The sequence below is a fragment of the Gadus morhua genome, chromosome 10, assembly GCF_902167405.1.
Source record: "Gadus morhua chromosome 10, gadMor3.0, whole genome shotgun sequence".
Taxonomy (NCBI): domain Eukaryota; kingdom Metazoa; phylum Chordata; class Actinopteri; order Gadiformes; family Gadidae; genus Gadus; species Gadus morhua.
In genome coordinates, this window is record NC_044057.1 from 7,049,380 (window position 1) to 7,075,680 (window position 26,301).

The following is a 26,301-nucleotide window of genomic DNA, read 5'->3' on the forward strand; positions in this document are numbered from 1 at the left end:
AAGATCGCATCAGCTGTTTGATGTCGCGCATCAAAATAGCACTTTGCCCCTGTGGAAGGGTTCGCATAAAGGGTTCGCATAATTATGTGCCAGATCGGGTGGTAGGTGGCGGCATAGACATCTGGGTGGCGGTATGAGAACAGGAAATGTGATACTCCAGACAGGAAGTAGTAACCAGACGAGCAGACCAATCACAGCCTTGCAGGCTGCGCGGCTCGCGTAAAAGCTTACGTAAAAAATGACGCAAGTCTAGAAAAATCGCCCGACGCACGCAAGACGTGAGAAGTCGCGCAAGGGGTGCGCAAGGGCGCGCAAGGGCCTCTTGCGCTTGCGCTTACGCTTACGTAACTGAGCATAAATCGGCCTTTAACGCTGGTTGCACCAACGGGACTTAAGGCCGATTTATGCTCATCTGGTTACTACTTCCTGTCTGGAGTATCACATTTCCTGTTTTCATACCGCCACCTTCCACCCTATCTGGCACATAATTATGCGAACCCTTTATGCGAACCCTTCCACAGGGGCAAAGTGCTATTTTGATGCGCGACATCAAACAGCTGATGCGGGATTGTGAGCCATTTTAATGATCTTGTCACCCGATATTCGTTCTATTAGGCCTACTGGCCTTATTTGTTTTAGTGTTAGCCTATTTGAATTAATTACGTAATGTTTTGTGTTCACGTTCTATGTGAAACATAAGTGTTCATATTCTGTGTGAAACATAAGTTCAGTAGCCTCTTTGAGTGAATGAAATTTGAAAGCGTGAGTACTGTGTAGTGAATGAAAAATGTGTGCGTGTATGGTGGGACTATTTTCTGTATTTGATAAATAAACCCCTTTTCTCTAATAATGCTGCCTACCATATAATTTATGTGGACATTATGCGCTATAGCTTAAAGCCTTTGGCTATAGGCCTACACTTAAATAATTCATTCATCTGTCAAGGCAGTAGCAGTTATATAAACATTTGATATGGATATGAATTAATGAGTTTGACGTAAACCAAATCAGGTAACTTGTGTAACATAACTAATGAATCAAAAGTCATGCTGACCAATGTATATATATTTATTGGTCAGTGCGCATACCCAATCGTAGCACATTGTACTGGTGGGGAAACACGCCAGCATCTGACAAAAAATAATCTGCCAGCTGCTCCCTGACAAGGGCCGGTTTTGGTGAGAATCGGGAAGATATCGGATGACTCGCGAAAGGAGATCATCAAACTTTGGCACATAAACAAACCAACGACTCCCACAGACAAAGACGTCATTCTCGAGGTCGTCTTCAACGAAAAACTTTACTCCACCTACTGTTCTGGCGGTAAATTGCTTGGCAACACGCGCAACATGCGCAACCTAAAAGGGAGCATGAATTGCTTTGAGTAAATTTTGCGCAACAACGTAACACCAACGCTGAAGCATGCAGCCGCCTTTACGCCTGGTCTTAACTGCGCCCGGTCTTAGCCATGCGCGGCCATGTGAATGTTCCATGGTATGCGCATATCACCGCGTTGCTAGGATACCAACAGCTGTTTACTATTTTTCTTGACATGCTGTTAATAATAATAATAATACATTTAATTTAGAGGCGTCTTTCAAGACACCCAAGGACACCGAAACTAATAATTCATTCGTTCACTCATTGTCATTCATCAATTGTGTTAATGCCTAACAATAAAACACTGCAAACGAATATAATTAAAATATGTATGTCTGGTTTACGACGAGCAGGCATTTAGACGGGAATGGTTCTGTAGGAGAGATTTGTTTAATGGCCTATATAAAACATATAAACATAGTTCAAACAACATTCACAACTGATTATAAGTTGAGAACGGACTAATCGGCCAGCGATATCTTCCCGACAGGCAGTCGATCTGTGAACACTGATCATATCGCCGGCTGTGCTTTGAAATGCAGTTTAGCGAAGCGGTGCAAGGATGGTGGTAAAGCTGCATTGGATTGGCTGTAATTGCTATAGAAACAGCCCGGAATTTCAACTCTACGCCTGCCCCTGACCAGGCGTAGGATTTACGCCTGGTCTTAGTGAAAAGAACGCTAAGCCCAGTTCGTGCAACCGGCGTAACGGTTAGGTTGGACTTAGTCTGGCTGAACGGAAGTGGACAGCGTCTATTGCTTAGCGGCCGATTTGGCCGCGACTCCTCCCCTTCCGGTTGCTGGCGTTACCAAGTTTTCGAAATTGTTTGTGGAACTAGACATCAAATCTTGTTTAATTTTAATATAATGTAATTACTGATTACTGACTATCTGATTTCATTACAATGGTAGGACCACAACATAGCCTATTTTGACATTACCTTGGAAAAGCCCAGACTCTCCCCGGGGATTCTCCCCGGGCACGATGCGTTTGCGATCACGACTATCGGCGGTTGGTGTGGATTTGGCGCATCGTTTCACTCTGACGGCGGCATGAGCGTTTGACATGGATTAACCAATGAACCGATCCGTTCCACTTCACAATAGCTCCTACGGTATTTCTTTAGTAGTGTTCTACAAGAACCACATATAAATGTTAAAACGTCGTTCGTTTTTATAGGTCCCGTGAGCTCCTCAAGGGCCAAAGTGTATGGTGGCTTGAAATCATCGTGACAAAGAATCAAACGATGTTTGTTCTTTTTATCTATAAAATTATCTCCACATAGGCGACATACATCGTTAATGGTTTTTTGTGGCGTTTGGGATTGAGCCATTTCTGACAGCCTCTGAACGTCAAGAAGTTCCGTCAAAATAATTTCCCCCCCGGCACTATTTTGCATGGACACCGCTGCTGCTTCCCGGGCTTAGCCCCGCCCTAGACGATTGTGATTGGTTTAAAGAAATAAAACAGGCCCGCCCAGTTTCCCAACGGATAGACGGCTCGAGGTAGCGTGGCTCCAGACCATTCTACTTGCTGTAGTTTGGTCTGGCTTTGCGAGACTAGGTTGGACTTAGAACGCCAAGTTACGACCAGGCGTAGTTACGACCAGGCTTACGCCCAGTTGGTGCAACCGGCCCCGAACAATAACCCATAATATCACAATTCGGCATATTTAAACAAAATCAACCACAACTTCCATGCAGTTAATTAGTTCACATCACTTCACCTAATTTCATTGTACAACTGAGAACATCTCTTTCGTGCATATGACAATAGACACTTTGAATTCAACTGAATTGAATCACATTCATGTAAAAACGTTTTGTTTTGGACATTTCTCAAAATGTAGCCTAGCTAGCCCCAGGCTAACGTTACTTAGCATATTTGCCTCCACTCGCTCGTCTCCCGGCGCAGCAGCACCAGATGGGGTGTTGACCCCGGCTCCAAATAGGTGTGTACATTTTGAACATTTAGCAGCTTCCACCTCCAGAGAGTCGCAGTTTTTCAGCGCCATCCGGGCGTTTCTTACGCTTATCCATTTTCAGCTCCGTCCCGACTCCCACGACTCCGGCCCATGCCATGCGGTCCAGCCCACCCTGATTTGTGTTGTGATTGACAGCACTGTCAGGGCTCTCTGAGCCTGTCAGCCCATTATTGATTGACAATGACAAACATAGACCAATAATATGTGTCGATGCTGGCCACACACTGCTAGCCCTCTGTTGCCCATTGGCTGGCCCAATTGGAGGGAATTTAGAGAGAGAGAAAAAAACAAAACATAGCGGACCGGACCGGCCCACATTGGGTCAACGGCCCACCGGGACGATGCCCGGTATGCCAGATGACCAGTCCACCCCTGGCCCTGGACCCCACCGTTAGTAACTTTTAATGTTGCATTGTCGAAGCAATCAGTAGAGAAATACAAAAATTCAAGCGAAAACAGCAATAGTAGGCCTATTACTACTGAGTAAATAAATTAATAAAAAGATCAATAGGGGGCACTATTTCAGTTTGTGAATTTGAGACCGGTCACGAACAAGTCACTGTCATTTAAACATGGAGCAACGGCGAACTCTAAGTGGAGCTTTGAAGCAATGAATTTATTCAGTTCAGATCATTTAACAAGCCTGGAGATGATGCAACCCCAAAATGACTGCTACGAATTCTCTCTTCTGTCTAGGATAACAAATGAACTGAGGACGAAAATGTCACAAAAACGCCTCAAGGCACTTTCTCTCATGGCAATTGAGAACGACCTTACCAATGCACTGGACTTAGATGATATCGTGGAGGATTTCGCACGGAACAGTGCCCGGAAAAAATGCATTTCATAGGTGAAATGCGTTACTGTCCATTAATGTAAGGAACTGTTCGTATTGAGTTGCTTTAAGTCGTTTTTATTTGTGGTTGAAAGCGGTGCATTCGAAATTCGTTCAAATCGCCAAAAATTGCATCAATTATATATATTTTTTATCCTGTTTTGGTTGAATAAAGATGCATTTATTTGTAATAATTATTGTGAAGTTGCCTTTCCTGTGCTACAAATCCTGCTGAGTTGCAGGTATAGGCCAATGACTTATTATCGCCAATAAGTGTGTGTGTATTCTGGGTGCGTGTGTTTACGTTGGAAGGGGGGGGGGGGGCTGTGGAGTCCACGTTCCCAGGGGCCGATATGTCATTATCCGTCTATGCTCAGGCAGTTGCTGAAATGAAACCTCCATTTTGAATAGATTCTCGAATAGAAATTACCACCGAAGGACAGATAGAATCGTGCTGCTCCCGAAGCATTGAAGAAGAATATAACATGAGTGGCACATCTCTTTATGTCTGTCTGTCTGTCTGTCTGTCTGTCTGTCTGTCTGTCTGTCTGTCTGTCTGTGTCACTGTATTGTTGGGCTTTATCTTTCTTTGTACTGAATTACAGTATTCCAGTAGACAAGCTGATGGAATTCTTAACCCACTTGGATCTTTACTGCTTCTTACAGGCTGTAAGAAGCATTAAAGATAGATTTTTGTAATGTAATGTCGGCTGTAAGTTACAGCCGACATTACAATAAAAGGAACTAAAATCAATGTCAATGTTCAACGTGTTGTCTGTCTGGCCGACCGCAGATTGACACTTACCTTTGTTGCAGAAGAGTTCCATTGTTGTCCAAGAGCAAACATAATAACATCTAAACATTTAGAAACGTCCCGAGATGTCATGCTGCTTTAAGAATCCACAACACTCCCTATCATATGTTTTCTCACTGAGCCATGTAAATGATCATCCTCATGTGCCATATCTTTTTTGGTGATTTGCAAATGCCGACGACTGTCTGTTTTCGGAGCAGAAAATAAAAGACGGGACAAAGGCTCATTAATTAAGCTCATTAGGCAACAAGAAACCTGTTGGATCGCAGGCAGCCGCAGCCCGTCTGCACGATGCAACACAGCTCTTTAACTCACCATGCTGGCTGCCAGCCTGCCGCACCTCAGGGTCATGTTCTGTGACATGGCTCTTGTCCCAGTGCCACCCCTAAACACACACACGCGACGCACGCCACGCACGCGACGCACGTGCTGCCTGTGGATGGCATTGATTTGATTTTGGGCAACAATTTGGGACATGGTTCAGTTTTTCCTTTTCAATCTCCGCCAACGCCTGTGGTCAGTAGGCCTACAGGAGTGGAACTGTCAGTTGAGTCTGACAAGTGTTCTGAGGGGTTCTCGGAGGTGTTCACTGCCTGCGCGGTGACTCGTGCTGTGGCTCGTGCACAGGTAGAGGATTCATCTGGTGTTCCTGTGACGTTGGCGAAAATGTTCGTTCCAGAGTTACCAGCGCCATTATCTGTGGATAAGGTCGTTGAGGCTCAGAAAGAGGACGCCACCTTGGAAGGGTGTTTTGCGATGATTGTGGATGATCAGGGTGTGGAGCATGACTATTTTATCCAAGACGGGTTGCCTCTTGCAGGTACTGCGTCCGGTCAAGTGGTGGTGCATACCCAATCTCTTGGTACTCCTTTTGAGCACCTGATCATTGACTGTGTTGGGCCCCGGCCGGAGTCAGGGTCTGGCATTGAGTTGATGCGAGATTGGGCAGAGGGTTTACCATGGCTCTTGCTGGCGGCACGGGCAGTTGTGCAGGAAAGTACGGGATTTGGTCCTTGTGACCTCGTCTTTGGTCACAGGGTGCGGACACCTCTGTCTGTCTTGGGCAGTGAGTTGGGCGGTACAGAACCACCAGAGAGCTTGGCCGACCATGGCGCTAACATAGGCACACACACACTAACGACTGATGATTGACATCTGATAGGAATATCTCATGGACCAATACCAACTTATTGTTAACTAAAGTACATATACTCTCTTTGCATATATTTTTAGCCCCATGCCCCTGTGGTTGTAATAGTGCAGGTGTTTGTTGTAAGGCAGGTTGATTTTGTAATTATTCAGTAATAATTTATTACATTTTGTCTGAAACCTTTTATGTTTAAATGTAAGGCTTTACTCATCCCACAATAAATTAAATATAATGTTATTGAGTCAAAATATCTAAATGTGGGGCTTTCCAAGTAAATATTGATTGATATGGCATTAATTAAATCGGCATACTGTAGTGTATATACTTCTGCCAGAGTGTGCCACCCCTCAAAATCTCCCGTCCCCCTCTTGCCACCCCATGAATATTTTTCTAGATCCGCCCCTGCGTCCATTGTATACTTCGGTGTTTTAAAAAATGCCGGTCTTCGTGTTTATGAAGGTACGGATAACTCCGCCCCCTGCCCCCGGCGTAAAAGCGGTTCTAGTTCTAGCCCAGCTCAAAATTGGGGCCAGAGTTGAACCGGTTTTTAGGGGCCGGAGCCGGTTCTTTGGCGGTGTGAAACCAAAACACTGGCCCTAGCTCCGAACTGGCCCGGAACCGGCTCAGATTTTGCGGCGGTGTGAAAGGGGCAATTGATGTGGACGTTGAAGAACCAGGAACGTCGGAGAACCCAACGCAGTCGTTTGAGATTCATAATATCGGCTCACACAGCTTTTGGCCGTGATAATATATATTATATGATATAGATATCTGTGTAGGCTATATGATAATATTTAGATATAGAGCTCCAGGACTCCCGTGTGTTCTAGAATATTTACAGAACACGGCTAAAGGCTGTGTGCGCCTCGCCATTGCGATACATCCACTGTAAACAGAGCGCATGGTACCGTGGCTGCAAGCTGCTCAGGGCCACACCCCCACCCTCCTCCTTGACACGCCCACCGAAACAGCGCATTTGGGGGAAGCTCAATGTGCGATACTCCAAGTGCCCCTGACTGCAGCCGAGGTGGGTCTGTCTGCGTCCTGCAAGACGGAGGCATAACTTGTAGTAGGAGGCGTAACATGTAGTCGGAGGAGGCGTAACTTGCACTAGGAGGCGTAACATGTAGTCGGAGGCGTAACTTGTAGTCGGAGGCGTGTCTAGTACTTTTCTAAATCGCGGAAGTGATCTGTGTGTAGCAGTGGTGCGCGGGTACATAAATGACCGCAACTCGGACCTAAAATATTAGGCCTTAAATTGACTTACCGTCATGAATATCGGAAGACCCGACTTCAATGAAGATCTCGTGTGAACCGTGATTTACAACGCTTTTTGTTTACCGCGATTTAGAAAAGAACAAGTTACGCCTCCTAGTACAAGTTACGCCTCCTACTACAAGTTACGCCTCCGTCTTGCAGGACGCCGACAGATACTATTGCTGCAGCCCGCAGATCGAGGAGGAGCTAAATGTGGGCGGGCTTAAACGTTTAAGCCAGCCCACATTTAAGGAAAATTCCGCGCAGTATCATGGACCAGACGGAAATACGTTCTCCCGCTTCTGTCTTTGGTTTATTTGACTTAGCTAATATAATTGTGTACGAGTGTACGAAATAATATGTGTCTATACTAAAAAAGACAATTGAAATGACAAGTTAAAAGTAGGAATGTCTAAGTCTATCAAATGCATGAACCCTTTTCCATATTACCGGTAAGTCATTGTGCTGTGCTGTGCTGTATTGATGTTTGAGAATGTGCTGCCGGATCTCCGCCACCAGATGGCGCCCGAGAGGATAAAACCATGGGTTAAACATTTAGACCCGCCCACATCTAGCTCCTCCGCTCGAAAGCTGGAGAACGTATGATACTGCGCGGAATTTTCCTTAAATGTGGGCGGGCTTAAACGTTTAAGCCCGCCCACATTTAGCTCCTCCTCGATCTGCGAGCTGCAGTCAGGGGTTACTCCGACTGGCTCGGAGTGGCTGTAACTGCACCACGGCTGAATTTCGGGAACGTCTTTGAATACTGTGTTAGTTGCCCACTAATACCTTTATTAAAGAATACATAAAATAGCATGTCATGGGACCTTTAAGAGCTAAAGCTTAATGGGTCATGAAGTGATCTGGCTTCACAAGAATCTCTGTATCCGTAGACACCCTTCTTGACAGTATCTGCCATGAATTGTGGTTCATACTGTAGAGAGAGAGAGAGAGAGAGAGAGAGATGATTCTACATCATACCTGTCGAGACTGGGCCTTGCCGTAGCGCAGGTCGGTAGCAAAGTGCTTGCAGTTGCTCGTGAAGACACTGTAGGGCAGCTCGGTGCCCACCAAGCGACGGGCCTCCTGCACCACCAGGTCGGCACTCCGGGGCTCACACTGGTCATCCAGGATGTTGTTGGTCCTCCACTCGTCGGTCCCCACTACATCCCAGAACCCAGCCCATGTCACCCGGGCTCTATCGCAAACGATGGACATCATGCTGTAGGCTCCAGCCCCTGGGTTCTCCGCTACAGTCAATAGTGCATGAAAAACGCTTGGTGAAGGATCCAATACAAATGTAATATTATCTTATTGAAGCTCATCTTATTCCAAGCTGATTAGCCTGGCTATGCACAGATTGTGTTGGGGTCCGCTTCTGGTGAAGGCTGTGTGTTCCGTGGAATCACTCACAAGGCGGTGCTAACAGAGACCCAACACAAGTGTGGCAAGGCATACAACAGATCACGAACTACAGGGGAAGCCACAACCCACCGACAAACATCAATGCCTCCTTAGCAGAGGAGCTCAACCACTTCTATGCCCGCTTCGAGACACCTGGGCTAGATAATGGAGCTGCTCCCCCACCTGCTGGCACAGACCACACAGCCATGGTAACAGCAGAGGAGGTAAGACTCATCCTCAGGTCTGTGAACACAAGGAAGGCAGAGGGACCAGATGGCATTCCAGGAAGAGTGCTCAAAGAATGCGCATACCAGCTTGCAGATGTCTTTACGGACATTTTTAATATGTCTTTAGCCAAAGCGGTCGTACCAACCTGTTTTAAAACAGCCACTATTATACCTGTGCCCAAGCAAAGTAAGATCAGCACCTTAAATGACTATAGACCTGTGGCGCTCACTCCCATCATCGCCAAGTGCTTTGAGAGGCTGGTGGCGAAGCGCGTTAAGGCTTTCCTCCCTCGCTCCCTGGACCAGCATCAGTATGCTTACAGGGAAAACAGGTCCACTGAGGACGCTATCGTCACAGCCCTCCATTCAACGCTGACACACCTGGACAAGAAGGAGACATATGTAAGACTACTCTTTATAGATTACAGCTCGGCTTTTAATACCATCGTCCCCAACCGGCTGATCACCAAACTTCTTGATCTGGGCCTCAGCTACAGCCTGTGTATGTGGATTAAGGATTTCCTAACAGATCGCCCGCAGACAGTGAGACTGGGTCCCCACCAATCCTCGAGCCTGTCCCTCAGCACTGGAGCTCCACAAGGCTGTGTATTGAGTCCCCTGCTGTACTCCGTATACACATATGACCTCACCAACACCCATCCTTCAAATACTGTGATCAAATTTGCAGATGACACCACTGTGGTAGGACAAATCACCCATGTAAATGAAAGTGCCTACAGAGACGAAGTTGACAGACTGACAGAATGGTGTCAAAAAAACAACCTGACCCTGAATGTCAGAAAGACAAAAGAAATCATAGTCGACTTCAGGCGGCAAAAGGCGAACCCTCAACCCCTCATCATCAATGGTGAGGAAGTAGAGAGGACCTCCTGCTTTAAGTTCCTGGGGGTTATGCTCTCAGAGGACCTGAAATGGGTGATGAACACAACTGCCACAGTAAGGAAAGCACAACAGCGGCTCTACTTCTTGAGAATATTGAGGAAAAACAACCTGTCTCCCGAGCTGCTTAAGACTTTTTACCACTGCTGCATTGAAAGTGTGATCACTTACTGTATTACTGCATGGTACGTCAACTGCACAGAAAAGGACAGGAAATCCCTCAGTCGGGTCATAAGGTCTGCTGAGAGAATAGTTGGACTTCCACTGCCTCCCCTGGATGACATCTTTAGGACGCGCTGCCTCCGCCGAGCATGTGGCATTTTAAAGGATGAGACTCACCCCGCAAACCATCTCTTCACCCTGCTACCCTCTGGCAGGCGCTACCGGGCCACTACAGCCCGCACCTCCAGACTGCAGAACAGTTTCATCCCCAGGGCCATCACAGAACTTAATAATCACACTACACTCCTACCCTCCACCCAGCACAACTGCACTTTTGTTAGTGGTTGCACAAACAAATTTCGTTGTGTATCCAATGCACAATGACAAATAAAGTCTATTCTATATTCTATTCTATTCTAAATGGACAACCAATCCATCGCCAATATAAACAGCCCAGTGCTGGTAGGAGCCACGGAAGATCTCTATCAGGTCTCCTGGCTGCGGCTTAACTCCAGACTAGAGATTTTTTTTTTTTGCAGGGAGAAAGGATTTTGGAAAAAGATTTTAATATTTGGTATCAAGAAATACATGTTTCCTGTCGTGATGAATAGGGTCATGTCCACAATGAAAGATGTATATCAGCTTTCCAGGCTGTGGGTCCATTTGATGGTAATTAAACATAGATATAATTGAGTTTGATATTCCATTAAACAGTTTGGACTTACTCACCTCGGTTGACACCTCATTGCTCATTTTCCTTAAAGAAAAGAAGTTAGCCATGAAAACAGAAATAACAAAGGGCTGATTATTAAAATGAGATTATCATAAAAAACACTCGTCACACATTAATACTTCAAAAAGCAAATCACGTTTTTGACTATTTTTATTGTATCTTTGTCATCACTTCTGTGCTACAGAAAAAAGTTCAATTGCTGCAGTTGAACTTTGATGTCTTATTTCTTCTTAAGAACATCACGTATGGCAGTCTATGCCTGAACCTTAATTGTTGGCCTATTTATTTTGAACAGATTTGTTTATCTTACCTCTTTGCCTGTCAATGAAAGTACCAGAAATGCGTGTTACTGAAGGGGAATGAGATCTATGCTCAGGCATTGCTTTTCGTTTAGTTTTCGTTTCGTGGGAGCGGCTCGCTTTGGTGGAGGTTTCCAAACGTCACAGAACAATTCACTTGTCCTTAAGGATTGTAAGGACCCCCTCGAAAATGAGATGATACATCTCAAGGGGCTATCCTTGAAATACAGAAAGAAAGAATTACTTAATGTCTTCCCAACAGTGACTCAACGTGCCCATGAAACAAACACAAATCACCTTTGGCACTACTTTTCTCAGAAATAGACTAAGTTTAAATCCAACTTACTATATAGGCTACATCAATAAGGTGAATAGCCTAATAATCGATCACAAACACAGAATGTATACATTAATACAAGATAGCTGCTAGATATGTATTTCCGAAAGAAGATGCATCACACAATTTTCACATCAATCTTTATTGATATAAACAACGTTTTTCTTTTAAGTGTAAGAAAGAACAAACTTGTCAAATTTTACCACAAGCCTTACAGTTGAATGACTCTAGTAGACCATTAGTAAGATAAAAGTTTTCATAGGAAACTTGTTTCCAATACTTGTGCAGGAGTAACATATTATCATATTATGGTTGTTTCATGGGGAAGTCTGCAGTAAGAAAAACACTGGGCCAGCCTCCCTTTAAATAGATTGTATGGGAGTAATCTACTATTGGATAATATGTAATTATTATCTATACGCTATACAAATCTAATAAGTGTGGAGAAACATTGAGTAAACACGGTACCACTCTCCCCCAGTACAGGCTGCAGTGTGCTGCCGTTACGGCTGCCAAGTTGCGAGGTGAACGAGTGGGTGGGCCTCTGGAGCTGCTGCTCCTTATACAGTGAGTCCCAGGCTGGAGCACAGAGGAGAACCACGGGGAAATGCCATCATAGGAAAGTTATAGTGACACTTTCAGTTTCTATAACTGCCATTTGGTGGGTGTGCCTTTTCTCTGACCCCCTTGGGGCGGTCAAAGGTAAAAGGATCCAGTTGAGGAGTCACCACTACGTCTCCCCAAATTATAATGGTCAATGATCTCTAATCCAATAATGTTTATCTAAAGGTCAGTTTCCTGTGTTCAGATCGAGTAGCAGAATGCATCAGGGGATCCCTGCTCCCTTGTGACCGGTTTACCCCAGGGTCAGAGGTTAACGTTAGAGACTGGGAACAGGCGGGTTGGCTGGACAGTACAAGGAATAGGAGACAGGGCTTGGATGATGGAGGGGAAACAACGTGTGGATTATTCCATCAAACATCATGAGCAATACGCTAGATTAATGGGGAGCAGAGCAGAGCTGTTCTCAGCGTCCTGGGCCCTGTCTGCCACTGAATTGGAAGGCCTTGCTTTGGACAGTGCATTGGAGTTCTCCTTGAGAAGCTCTTAGAGAGACGCAGTGCAAACTCCAATCTGAGGTCTCGGATTATTGTATGTTTGTTGAATGTAATTGTATGTTTATTACTCAAATAAATTAGCCTTATTGTTATCAATTCGGATTACTCTTTAGTCTTAAATAGTTTATGCAAAAACGTTTGGAGTGGTGAACATTCCCACCACAGTTACATATTATCATGTTATGTTTGATTCATGGGGAAGTCTGCAGCAAGAAAAACATTGACCAGCCTCCTTTAAAATAGATTGAAAACAGGTTATATTCCTTTTATAAAGTGGAAAGTATGGTATCATTTGGCATCCAGTTTTAGATTAAATTAACAATAATAACACTCAAATGAAAGTCCTTCATTAGGTTAACTGTTAAAAATCCATCTTACTCATGTATTAAAGATAATGCATCCTCATTATTGGCAGAGATCCACAGGCTTCTGCAAAATGCAGAATGGAAACACCTTCTTAGTTGTGCTGCTAGTGTACTAACTGTACAATAACACCAAAAGCTGTAAAGCGATTTTAGCGATAAGCGCCCATTCACTTTCTATTAGACATGAGCGCTAAAGCCATAGGAGCGATAGGTTTAAAGCTGTAAAGCTGTAAATGAGAGTTGAAAACAGCACAACTCTATGCAAATGAGCTAGTAGCATTTCGGCTGTAACGACCGCCAGCCAATCGGAATCTAGAGGTCTCTCGCCGGCGTGGGTCTGAGTAAATATAGGCCTACGCGCCAGAGCGATATGAGCTGTAAATATTTTTGACAGCGTTGCGTTTTGAGCTATTCTGCGATTTTGCATCTTTTACAGCTTTTGTCGTGAACGTACATTAAGAGTTAAAAGTTGGAAAATTATTGCACCTTAATGCCAGAAAGCACAAATCCTTCATTATTAAAAAAATCTTTTTTTTCTTTACAATCCACCCACTGAATTCGAAAAAAATCAATGTGTAAATCATGTTCTGCTGGTAGTAATCAAGCTCCTCCAGATCAACAGATGTCAATCACTGCGTGTCCTTATTTTCTTTGCGCCCGCCTCCAAAGATGGCCCCGGCCAGAGCCACGAGACCCAGGACCACCACTGTGCCCACACCCGCTGCGATGACAACCTCGCCTGCCCTGCGCACCTGTGGTGGGAGGTCCGGGCACAAGGAGAGCGCAGGGATTTCAGTGGTTAGCCAACGACTACCATCACACACCAGCACAACACTACGTCAAAGGTAACCCTAACCTAGAAACGCTTATTATAGATGAAAAGGGAAGGAAGTGGATACACAGTATAGTGCTAAGGATTGATCCTGATCCAAATCTGATATAGATAAATAGCCGTTATTTAGTAGGTTGGAGGTCCCATGGCATGAAAATGACACTTTATGAGGTTTTTATGAGGTTTGTTTACATCGCCTCCCCGGACAAGGAGGCTCCGTAGGCGGCGGAGAAGACGCCGGCAAAAGAGAGGCTGCAGAGGAGGCGCCAGAGAGAAGCTAATCCAGGCTCCCCATCGCGCCCCACTCCCCAGCCTTCTCCTTGCTAATGTGCGGTCTCTGGCGCACAAAATGAACGAACTACGATTGTGGGATACAACCAGCAATAAGATTACGGAAACAAACATTATGTTCTTCACTGAAACATGGTTGCGCGACGGCGTTCCAGACTGCGCTGTTGGACTACAAGGACGTCACTGCATCCGCTCGGACAGAACAGCTGACTGCAGTAAGTCACGTGGAGGGGGTCTGTGCATCTGTATAAACAGATCCTGTTGTACAGATAACCTTACCATCGCTAAGCACTGTTCTGCCAACATTGAATTTCTCATGGTTAAAAATAGGCCCTTCTACCTTCCAAGAGAATTCAACTCCATAATAACAATCGCAGCTTACATACCACCTGATGCTAATGCCAAGCTAGCTATGACAGAACTACATGCAGCCATTAGCAATCAACAGACACAACACCCGGAGACTGCTTTCATCATTGCTGGAGATTTTAACCACTCCAACCTAAAAACTGTTCTAGCCAAATTCTACCAACACGTTTCCTGCCCCAAAAGAGGAGATAAGACCCATGTCTACACTATCATCAAAGAAGCGTACAAGGCCCTACCTCTCCCCGAACTGGATCAGTCAGACCACATCTCTCGGTTTCTCCTACCCAAATATCACCCCCTCATGATGCAAGTCAAGCCCTCAGTCAAGTCAGTGAAGGTTTGGCCCGAGGGAGCAGACTTCAAACTTCAACACCGGCTTCACACTAACTGGTCTGACTTTGCTGTAACAGACACAGTAGACCCACACACAGACATCGACTCCTACACCTCCTCTGTTTTGGATTATATCAAGAATAACATAAACGACATCGCCACCATAAAACGGATTACAATCTTCCCCAATCAGAAGCCATAGATGGACGGGCAGGTCCGCCTTCTGGTAAAGGCACGCAACATCTCGTTCAGGTCAGGGGACACACAAGCCTACAGTACAGCTAGGGCCGACCTGAAAAGGGGCATTAAGCGGGGTGAGCATAGCCACAAACTAAAGGTTGGGGAGCACTTCAGGAACTCTGACCCCCAGCGCATGTGGCAGGGCTTGCAAGACTTTACAGACATTACAGACTCAGGAACTTTGACCCCCGGCGCATGTGGCAGGGCTTGCAAGACTTTACAGCCATTACAGACTTCAGACCCGCTCATGCCTCCACCCTGTCCATGACCACTCCTTTCCAGATGAGCTAAATAAGTTCTATGCTCGTTTTGACTGAAACAACAATGAGATGGCCACCAAGGCCACTCTCCCTGCAAACCACTTGCCCCTCACACTCTTGCCTACAGAGGTGAAGGCTGCACTGAGCAGAACCAACAAACGCAAGGCTGCTGGCCCAGATGGCATCCTCGGACGTGTATTCAACACCTGTGCAGAGCAGCTGACCGGGTTCCTGACCAGCATTTTCGACCTGTCTCTAACCCAAGCAAAAGTATCCGCGTGCTTCAAATCCACCTCAATTGTGCCTGTCCATAAACACAGCTCCCCAAAGAGCCTGAATGATTACCGACCTGTGGCACTCACTTACACCATCATGAAATGCTTCGAGGAGCTGGTCTTAGCCCATCTGAAAACCAAACTTCCACCCACACTAGACCCCTATCAGTTTGCCTCCTGTCAGAACAGGAGCGAGGACGACGCCATCACCAGAGACCTACACCCAGCCCTCACCACCTGGATCTGTGTACCACCTACGTAAGGCTGCTGTTTATTGATTTCACCCCGGCATTCAGTTCAATCATCCCCTCCAAACGAATCAATAAAAAGATATATCATCAGTCACAGCACTCACAGCAGGGGAATTCGGGTAAGTCGAGTAATTTAATGCCAACCGTAAATCTTGCATATCAAGTAGACTAGCAAACATCGTTGCCATTCAACTCAGTGTCCGCTGAAAAGTACAGAGTAGGCACCGATATCGGCAAAAACCCAAACGATACCCAACCCTAGTGCTGAGTCCCCTCCTCTACTCCCTCTTCACACATGACTGCAGTCTTTTTCATGCTTCAAACAGGAAGTCGGACTCGGCATACAGGGAAGAGGTCCGGCACCTGGCAGAGTGGTGCAGCAACAACAACCTGGCCCTCAACACAAGCACGACTAAAGAGATCATCCTGGACTCCAGAAGGAACAGAATAGGCACACACCGCCCTGTCCATATGAATGGGGAGGAGGTCGAGCGTGTCACCAGCTTTAAGTTCCTTGGAGTCCACATCTCTGAGGACCTCTCCTGGACCCCCAACATCACAACCCTGATCAAGAAGGCACACAAGCGCATGTTCTTCCTCAGGAAATTGGCTAAGGTCCATCTATCCCCCCCAAGTGCTGCTGAACTTTTACCGCTCTGCTGTACCATCGAGAGCATCCTCCCCACCTGCATCACAGTCTGATACGGCAATTGCACCATCGATGACCAAAAATCACTGCAGAGGGTGGTGAAGATCGCCCAACGCATCACCAAGACCACTCTCCCTACCATAACCTCAATATACGAGAAGAGGTGCCTTCAAAAGGCACGCAACATCATACAGGACACCTCTCACCCCAACCATGGACTGTATACTCTTCAACGTGGCACCCGCTCTGGGGCACGCTACCACAGCCTCCCAGGTAAAACTAACAGGACTAAAAACGGTTTCTTTCCCTCAGCTGTCAGACTGCATACAAAATAGGGCCCGACCGATATTGATTTTTGAGTGCCGATTCCGATGCCGATTATTTTCAGAGAAAAATTACGATTACGATTTAATCGGCCGATAAAAAAAAAAAAAAAAAAAAAGCATATAAAACGTAGTTTTTGATACCTTAAATATACTTTAAACACTTTTGACGAATATGTGAATTGAATGCAGAACCTTTGAGTGTTTTAGAATACATTTACAGTAAAAAATTAGTGTAATTTAAAATGTAAAATAAATAACTAACTCCCAATGTGCTGCGCTCGTGAGCAGTGATTAACACGTGCGTGCTGAGCAGTATGGTCTCACCGTTAGAGTCTACAGTATAACAAATTAACATGGCCTGGGACCTAAAGAAAAACAGGCACAACATGCTCAAACAACGCGTCTTGTGTACATTGGTGAGGTGAGCGTGCAGCTGCCTGAGCGAGCGTGCTTTCATGTTGTACGGTAAAATTCAATCTCCTCTTTTTTACTCCAGCTAAAGTTGTTAGTTAGCTAGGCGAGTAGGAGCGCAATCTGCAGGATACTAAGCGCAATAACATTTCTAAAAAAATAAATAAATAAATAAATAATCGGTTGTAATCGGCGTCTTTTTGGCAGATGTCGATTATTTTCAAAAAGGCTATAATCGGCCGATTAAATCGGCAGGCCGATGAATCGGTCGGGCCCTTATACAAAATACCCATCCATATCTCATGCTGCCTAGTCCATACTGCTGAATCACACTTTTCTGCACTACCTGCACTGAATAACTGTTGTAATAAAATTTTGCTGCACAGATATTATACTGTAAATATATTTATACACGTTGCTCAAACTGATGTTTGCACTCTGGTAAGACCAACCTAAATTTCGTTGCATAGTAACCTGTTACTGTGCAATGACAATAAGAGGAATCTAATCTAATAAAGGGCCAAGTTACCTCCCCTTTCTCTGCATTGCTCGCCCAAAGAATTTGGCCCGCCAATGAGACAATGAGCTACGACCGTGTGTGTGTGTGTGTGTGTGTGTGTGTGTGTGTGTGTGTGTGTGTGTGTGTGTGTGTGTGTGTGTGTGTGTGTGTGTGTGTGTGTGTGTGTGTGTGTGTGTGTGTGTGTGTGTGTGTGTGTAAATAAACATACTGTTACGCAAGTGTTGTACACTTCTGTTATTTGGATAACCGTTCTGCTCTTGGTGTTATGGGCAAAACACGTCAGGTTCTCTGACGTCGATGCCCTGCTGTCCGCTGCCGCGAGACACCACTTCCGCAAGGCACCACCGCCGCAAGGCACCACCGCTCTGGGGCTGCGTGCCGCGCCAAGGCGGTGGTGCCTCGTAAGCGGGTAGCAGGGCTCCGGCGGGAGACAATCACGGGTATGATATGATATTATTTAGATATAGAGCTCCAGGACTCCCGTGTGTTGTAGAATATTTCCAGAACACGGCCAAAGGCTGTGTGCGCCTCGCCATTGCGATTCATCCACTGTTAACAGAGCGCATGGTACCGTGGCCAAAAGCTGCTCAGGGTCACATCCCCAACCTCAACCTTTACCCGCCTAAAAAAAAAGGGCACGTTGTGGAAAGCTCATTGTGGGACTGGCTCGTAGTGCCTGTAATTCTGCACCAAGGCTGAATTTCTTGAACGTCTTCAAATACTGTATTAAGGGCGCACTAACACCTATATATAAGCATCCATAAAGTAGCATGCCATTGGACCTCTAAGAGCTAAAGCTTAATGGGTCATGAAGTGATCTGGGTTCACATGAATCTCTGTATCCGTAGACACCCTTCTTGACAGTATCGGCCATGAATTGTGGTTCATACTGGAGAGAGAGAGAGAGAGAGAGAGAGAGAGAGAGAGAGAGAGAGAGAGAGAGAGAGAGAGAGAGAGAGAGAGAGAGAGAGAGAGAGAGAGAGAGAGAGAGAGAGAGAGAGAGAGAGAGAGAGAGACTACATCATACCTGTCGAGACTGGGCCTTGCCGTAGCGCAGCTCGGTAGCAAAGTGCTCGCAGTTCATCTGGAAGACACAGTAGGGCAGCTTGTTGCCGACCGACTCAAGGGCCTCCTGCACCACCAGGTAGGCCGCCCGAGGCTCATACTGGTCGTCCAGGGTGTTGTTGATCTGCCAGTTGTCGGTCCCCACCACATCCCAAAGCTCAGCCCGCTTCACCAGGGCGTTCTCGCAGAAGACTGACATCATGCTGTTGGCTCCAGCGCCCGGAACCTCCGCTACAGACAGACAACAAGAGTGCCCCAAAAGCACTTAGTTATCCAGCCATGAAGCTTATCCTATTCCAAGCTGATTAGCCTGGCTATGCACAGATTTTGTTAGGGTCCGCTTCTGGTGAAGGCTGTGTGTTCCGTGGAGTCACTCACAAGGCGGTGCCAAATGAACAACAAATCCATCGCCAATGTAAACAGCCCAGTGCTGGTAGGAGCCACGGAAGATCTCGATCAGGTCTCCTGGCTCTGGCTTCACGTCATACTAGATATTTTTTTTTTATGCAAGGAGAAATTATTTTTGAAAACGAATGTTAGTAAATAGTATCAAAGCACTATTATTTCCTATCATGATGAATGGGGTCTTTGTCTGAATTGCATAACCATAATGGTTTGATAAGGTTTCCGTTTCTTATTAGCACTAGGATACTAACCAGGGTCGGGGCCATGATGAGGGAAAAGGTTTCAATTTCGTTCCTGTTTAAAAAATAAAATAAAAAGTTTTCTACACACATTCCAACATATAGGCTATCGATTTAAACCAGTGAATGCAGGGAATTGCATCATATTTTAAATTACACATTTGTGTTGCTCTAAAATACATAAAAACTGGCAAGGTTAAAATGCAAAAACATATGACTGACTTGAGCATATTTACAGCGTTTACATAATCAAGGACACAAACACGGTGGCTATGGAATGTCACATGAACTCTACTTCAAACTGGTCCTACTTGTTTAAAACGCAGCCTTTATGAGCTGAGATCAGCTGGTCGGCGTTCGTATGGAGCACAGAGCTCCATACGAACGCCGACATCGAGTTAAACTATGTCGCTATCAAACCTCGACACAAGACCGCGGTTCTGTAATGTTTGTAGAGATCTGACGACCTTACCTCGAGGGTAAAGGCTTTCTAATGTTGAGAAAAGCCTCGGCCGCGTCGGCTGCTTGATGTCTGATGTTGTGGTACGGTGCTGAGTCTGACGTCAGGCAGAGACGCACACGCGCAGGCGCGCGCGCACACGCACGCACACACACACACGCACACACACTCACACGTACACACATCGCACAGGTTAGTTTAAAATATATGCTGTGTACGATTTTTGATAATTTAGCAATCATTACCAAAAAAACAACACAAATGAATAAATAATAAAAAATATATGACATGCTACGACATTCTTGTTTTAAACGCAGCTTTGAACACATCGGTATTACCTAGGCTAGTGCGGTCATGTTTATAGTGCCTCCTCCAGAACCACCAGGTGGCGCCATCGAGGCCGGAGGTGGTTGTTGTTCACTACAATAACACTCGAAGAAGAGCCAACTTCCGTCTTTACTCGCTCTATTGATATTTCTGTCCAGAAAACTAAGAACAAATACATTTTCCTGTTGAAAACACAATTTATTCGTACATCTGAGGCAGGGGAGAGGAGGGGGGTTTTAATGTGAAGCCTAAATGTTAAAAGAGAAAGCGATGTCTGTGGTCTGTGACGCGATGCAGACCTCCCACCCGCACCCGCCGCCGAGCGCCCTGAGGTGAGTAGGTTCCACCCTCCCTATGGGTGAAAGTTCACCCTTTCACTCCCTATTGGTGAGGTCAACCCCCCCCCCCCCCCACACACACACCCACACTAGGAGTGAACCTTCACCCGCCCTACTGGTGAAGGTCCACCCTCCCTACGGGTGAAAGCATACCCTCCCTATGGGTGAGGTACAACCTCCCTATGGGTGAGGTACAACCTCCCTACGGGTGTAGGTGCAGCCTCCCTATGGATGAACCTTCACCCTCCCTACGGGTGAAGGTTCACCCTCCCTATTACTAGGGTTCACCCTATGTGAACCTTAACCCTCCCTATGGGTGAACCTTGAGTTCAGGTCGTGTTTTACCTTCTTCCCAGTACTTGTGTGCAATAATAACAGATGATCATATCATGGTTGTTTTATAGGGAAGTCTGCAGTAAGAAAAACACTGACCAGTCTCCCTTAAAATAGTAGAAAAAACGGTTATATTCTTTCTATGAAGTGGAAAGTATGGTATCATTTGGCATCTGGTTTTAGATTTTTTTCAGATGAACAATAATAACGCCAAAATTAAAGTCCTTCATTAAGTTACTTGAAAAAAATCCATCTTACTCATGTATTAAATATACTGCATCTTTTACCTTCTACCCAAAGTCAATACAAATATTTTAGTGGACAGCACTTTTACACAAAACCTGATAAAATATTTGATTAAGCAGTTCAATAACGATATCATTCCCGTATGGAACTATTGTTAATGCAGCAATTAACTACAGGCCTACTGGAGAGTAAGCAAAAACAATTGGATAAAGGTATCACAACAACGTTCTGGTAGCAATTGAGACTAATATAGTGTACTGCTTATAAAGATAAAGAATTGATAATAAGGAATGCAATATATCCAGCGTTTCTTCCGCTCCTAGTGCCCAGGAGCTGTCCCAAGAGATCAAGTCCTTCATCAGCGGCGTGGACTCCGTCCAGGGCCGCAAACTCAGCGTCCGAGAGCACGCCCGCTGCGCCGTCCGTCTGCTGCGCTCCGTCCCGGCCTGCCGCGGGGCGGTCCTGGAGCACTTGAGGGGCGTGTACGACGAGCATGTGTCTGCCTTCCTCCACCACCTGGAGACGGAGGGCGACGGTAGTGGCGGGGTCAGCTCCAACCTGGAGGACATCATACAAGTAAAGCCCCACCCTATTGTATCGCATCTTAAGAACTACCTCTGCAAATCCATGAGTACTGACTCCGTTATGTTTGGTTGAAATGCATTGCTTTGAAAATTGTTTTTACAGTATTACTTTTGTTTTATTCGACTGTCCTGAGCCTGTACTGTACCTTCTGCTGTGGCACCTCAATATCCCGTCTGGGATTAATACAGTATCATCTACTTGTCTAATCCAAACGGATCCCTCCTCCCTTGTTTGCAGGAGGTTCACGGGGTGCTGTCTGAGTTCATCCGCCTCAACCCGCGGGCCTGGGCCCCTCTGGTGTCCGCCTGGGCCGTGGACCTGTTGGGCCAGATGAGCAGCAAGCACGCCGGTCGCCGCGCCACGCCTCACTCCTCCAGCCTCAACGAGCTGCTGCAGCTGTGGATGTCCTGCGCGGCCACCCGCTCCCTCATGGAGGCGTACTCCCAGTGCCTGGCCGCCATGCTGGCCTGGTGCCCCGACGCCTGCGTGGACGCCCTGCTGGACACCTCCGTCCAGCACTCGCCCCACTTCGACTGGGTGGTGGCGCACATCGGCTCGGCCTTCCCCGGGACCATCATCAGCAGGGTGCTGGCCTGTGGCCTCAAGGACTTCTGCTCCCACGGCTCCACGGACCCGCTGCTGGCCCCGGCCGGGGGAGGAGGGGACAAGGGGAGCCGCGTGCCCAAGATCGGCTCGGTGGTGGGGATCCTGGGGCACCTGGCGGCGCACCACTCGGAGAGCATCCGCAAGGAGCTGCTTCGGATGTTCCAGGAGAGCCTGAGCCCCTCCGGCCCGCTCTCCCCGTCCTCCTCGGCCTCCTCCTGGGAGAGCTCGCCGCAGCTGCGCCGCTCGGCGGTGCCCTTCCTGCTGCAGCTGGCCGCGCTGTCGCCCACCCTTCTGGGCGCCGTGTCGGCCCAGCTGGTGGAGCTCCTGCGCCCGCCCATCCTGCTGCAGCTGCAGGCTCTGCTGCTGGGCCTCCCCAGGGAGGAGCTGGAGAACATGCTGGGGCTGGCCGTGCACCTCATCAGCCAGAGCCCCGCAGGGGGCGCCCGCGTCCTGCGCTTCCTGGCGGACACGGCCACGCCCGCGTCGGTCATCATCTCGGGGCCGACGCCCTCGCCCCTGGACGGGATCCGGGAGGCCTGCGACCGCCTCCTCCAGATGCTGCTGCTGCATCTCCACAAGCTGGTCTACAACCGCTCTGACGGCAGTGAGGCCATGGGGCCCTCCCACCACGCGGCCACCTCGGCCCCGCCCCAGAGGGTCGTCCCCTTCCTGGAGGAGCTGCAGGCCCACGTGGGCGAGCTGTGCGCCGAGACCCTGCGGCTGGAGCGGAAGCGCCACCTGTGGCTGCACCAGCTGCTCTGCCTGCTGTCGGTGTACGGCGGCCCCAGCGTGGCCACCGAGGCGCTCTGCCAGCTGCTCACCCAGGCCCGCAACCCCGAGGAGCTGGCGCTGGCCTGGCAGCTGCACACGCCGCTGTCCGCCTGCCTGCCGGGCCTCATCCCGGCCGCCGTGGGCCGCTGCGTGGCCCAGATCCACACCCACACCCTGGGGCCCCGCCCGCTGAGGCAACTGCTACTCAACCTTGCGGCGGCAGTGCAGAGCCAGGACGAGGAGCGGCGGGGGGCGGGGCCGGTCGCCCAGGCCTCCATGGCCGTCCAGGTGGGCGGCGCCGTCTCGGGCCACCTGCACGACTTCGGCCCGCTGCTGCTGCACGGTGACCCGGCCGTGTCCCACGCCGCGGCCCGCCTCCTTTCCACCAGCCCTCTGCCGCGCCGCGCCGCCGCGCCCGCACACCTGCTGCAGCTGTGCCGTGCAGCGGTGGCCCACTTCTTTGTGGCGCTGCGGCGGCGGGGGGAGAGCGGGTCGGGGCGGGACGGCGGGCAGGCCGGCGAGGCGGTGGGCTGCTCCGCCCTGCTGCTGGCGCGCCTGGCGGCCTACTCGTCGCTGGCGCTGAAGGCGGTGCTGCAGCAGCTGGTGGAGGGCGCGCTGCACAAGGGCAACGCCGAGCTGTTCGGCGGGCGCATCGCCGACATGGCCGGGGACACGCCGCTCTCGCCGTCCCTGACCCCCGACCTCGGCGCCTCGCTGCTCGACACCAACTGCCGCTTTGGCAGCGCCGTCAACTTCTCGGGCAGCGTGTGGTCCGTGTTCCACGCCGGCGTGATCGGCAAGGGCCTGAAGGTGCGGGCCGCCAAGCCCCCCCGCGACCCGGCCACCGTGGTGCAGGTGAGGCGCTGAGATGAATCCAGACTAAGGGGACATTGGTCCTCTTAATGCCGTGTCGATTTGAAAAGGATATGTTGTCATGATTTGATTTGATCCAACGTATCTACGTCGGAACAAAAGAAGGAACAGAATTCTTTATTCCTTAGTCAATCAGGTCTGCTATTGGGTGACTCAGAAGTAGGGACGGGAATCACAGGGTACCTCACGATATGATACCCGATACAAGGCCCGCGATAACGATAATATCGCGAATCGCGATACAGCGATTCTGCAATAATCGATACATTGTTAGACAATCATATAACGATGGATGTGGACGATGAATACAAAATGAAAAGGCAAAGTGCTGGATTACGGACTTTATTCACGGTCCACACTGAGTTTTTCAGTGACTTGTCTCTAGCTAGTTATTTTTCTTGTGTTGAGCACCACCTCAAGGCGCAGGGAAATCTGTTCAGAGCGCCTTCTTTTATGAATTAAAATATCAATCAGGTCTGCTATTGGCTGACTCAGAAGTAGGGACGGGAATCACAGGGTACCTCACGATATGATAACCGATACAAGGCCCTCGATAACGATAATATCCCGAATCGCGATACAGCGATTCTGCAATAATCGATACATTGTTAGACAATCATATAACGATGGATGTGGACGATGAATACAAAATGAAAAGGCAAAGTGCTGGATTACGGACTTTATTCACGGTCCACACTGAGTTTTTCAGTGACTTGTCTCTAATTAGTTCTTTTCTTGTGTTGAGCACCACCTCAAGGAGCAGGGAAATCTGTTCAGATAGCCTTCATTTATGAATTAAAATATCGATATTTGGGGCGATATTTCTCTTATAACTCTTCAGGGATAAAGCATAAAAATGCAAAAAAATATATATATGGCGCCAGTGTAAAAAAGGACGAAAAAAGGACGACGATGTCTCGCCGTATCGATATTCTGTCCCGCCCCTTCTCAGAAGCGATGTTGCGTGTCGACCTTAATGTGATGTACTGACGGTCGCCCCCCCCCCCAGAACACCCAGACGCTGCTGGCCGTCACCGTCCAGTGCTGCAGCTCCTCGCCTCTCAACGGCGGTGCCAACGGCTCCCAGCGCCAGCCGACCCCCGACCCCGACGACCCCCCGCCGCCCATCAACGCGGAGGCGGCCAAGGTGGTGGCGATGACCCTGGTGGAGAACATCTGCCCCGATGTGGCCAACGGCGAGCTGTCCTGGCCGCCCGAGGAGCACGCGCGCACCACGGTGGAGCGCGACATCCACATCCGCCGCTGCTTCGAGGCGCACCCCGTGCTGTTCCCCCTGCTGCAGGTGGTGGCTGCGGGGCGCCCCGCCCTCTGCTACCTGTCGGCCGTGCTCCGGGGGCTGCTGGCCACGCTGCTGGCCCACTGGGAGGCGTCACGCGAGGCCTTGGCCACAGACTCGCCCTGGCACCTGCAGGCCTCCTGCCTGCTGGTGTCCTGCATGGGCGAGGGCCAGCTTCTGCCCCCCGTGCTGGGCAACGTGCACGAGGCCTTCCCCCACCTCACGCCCTTCGAGGTGCGGCTGCTGCTGCTGGCGCTGTGGGAGTACGTGCGCGGCAACGGACCCATGCCCCAGAAGTTTGTGTTCAGCCCGGAGAGGGGCCTGTTCTGCAGGGACTTCTCTCGGGACGGAGACGTGGCCCGCTACGTGGCGCCCATCCACAGCGTCCTGCACAAGAACATCGACCGGCTCGGACACCTGTGCTGGCGCTTCCAGCTCTGAGCGCCGGCGAGGGATTTGAATCTGAGTCAGAGACCTCTCAAGAGGAAGATATTTAACTCTGTTCTGGATTTGTATGGGGGGTTGGGGGGGTGGGGGGTTGTGAAGTTATCACTGTATCTAGGTTCCATTCAACGGTTGCTCTTCCCATGTTTGTGTAGTTTGTATACTTTTTAGGTTTTTCTTTTACCAAGGAGTCAAATAAAAAAATTGGCAGAGTAAATGACACATTTGTATTTTATAATGAATGCAAAATATGTGCCTGATGGTTTCCTATTCCACACCAAACAGCCTTAACATGTTACCTCGGCTGTGAAAACGTTTGTGTTGTCATTTATACAGCGTAATTTCCTTAATGACATGGATTTAGTATTAAGATTGTCAAGAGTGTTGAACCAGCATTTTCTTTGTGAAGCGCATACTGTTAACTCAACAATTTTAGGAAAAATAAATTGGATTTGGTCTTTAACTGTGTCATTCGCCCTTCAATAATGATTGGCGATTTATTAATATCTCTTTTTAACTTTCTTGAAAAAAACATGTGTATGAAGCACCTACACAAAGAAAACTACACACATACAATCAGACCCGGAGGA

The 26,301-nt window shown here is 48.2% G+C and overlaps 3 protein-coding genes across 4 annotated transcripts; 2 read left to right on the top strand and 1 right to left on the bottom strand.

Moving 5' to 3' along the window:
* Positions 1 to 12,910: 12,910 nt before the first annotated feature.
* On the bottom strand, positions 12,911 to 20,015 carry LOC115552612 (phospholipase A and acyltransferase 4). The gene is made up of 5 exons (XM_030368861.1): positions 19,904 to 20,015; positions 19,444 to 19,486; positions 19,166 to 19,274; positions 18,750 to 19,018; positions 12,911 to 13,717 (listed from the first exon to the last, which is right to left on the bottom strand). Exons 2-5 carry the CDS (start codon positions 19,456 to 19,458, stop codon positions 13,595 to 13,597), a joined length of 516 nt encoding a protein of 171 aa, XP_030224721.1. The 5' UTR covers positions 19,459 to 19,486; positions 19,904 to 20,015; the 3' UTR covers positions 12,911 to 13,594.
* Positions 13,647 to 16,898, top strand: LOC115552611 (uncharacterized). Its single transcript, XM_030368860.1, has 2 exons — positions 13,647 to 13,810; positions 14,008 to 16,898. The coding sequence occupies exons 1-2, from the start codon at positions 13,692 to 13,694 to the stop codon at positions 14,990 to 14,992; spliced, it is 1,104 nt and encodes a 367-aa protein (XP_030224720.1). The 5' UTR covers positions 13,647 to 13,691; the 3' UTR covers positions 14,993 to 16,898.
* Positions 20,016 to 20,284: 269 nt separating the features above from the next.
* ints5 (integrator complex subunit 5) lies at positions 20,285 to 26,174 on the top strand. 2 transcript variants are annotated; one of them, XM_030368851.1, is made up of 4 exons: positions 20,285 to 20,550; positions 21,441 to 21,711; positions 21,958 to 23,952; positions 24,980 to 26,174. In XM_030368851.1, the coding sequence occupies exons 1-4, from the start codon at positions 20,471 to 20,473 to the stop codon at positions 25,706 to 25,708; spliced, it is 3,075 nt and encodes a 1,024-aa protein (XP_030224711.1). In that variant the 5' UTR covers positions 20,285 to 20,470; the 3' UTR covers positions 25,709 to 26,174. The 2 variants fall into 2 exon arrangements, with proteins under 2 accessions (XP_030224711.1, XP_030224712.1); XM_030368852.1 differs by having other exon boundaries at positions 20,291 to 20,550; positions 21,459 to 21,711.
* The last annotated feature ends 127 nt before the right edge of the window (positions 26,175 to 26,301 follow it).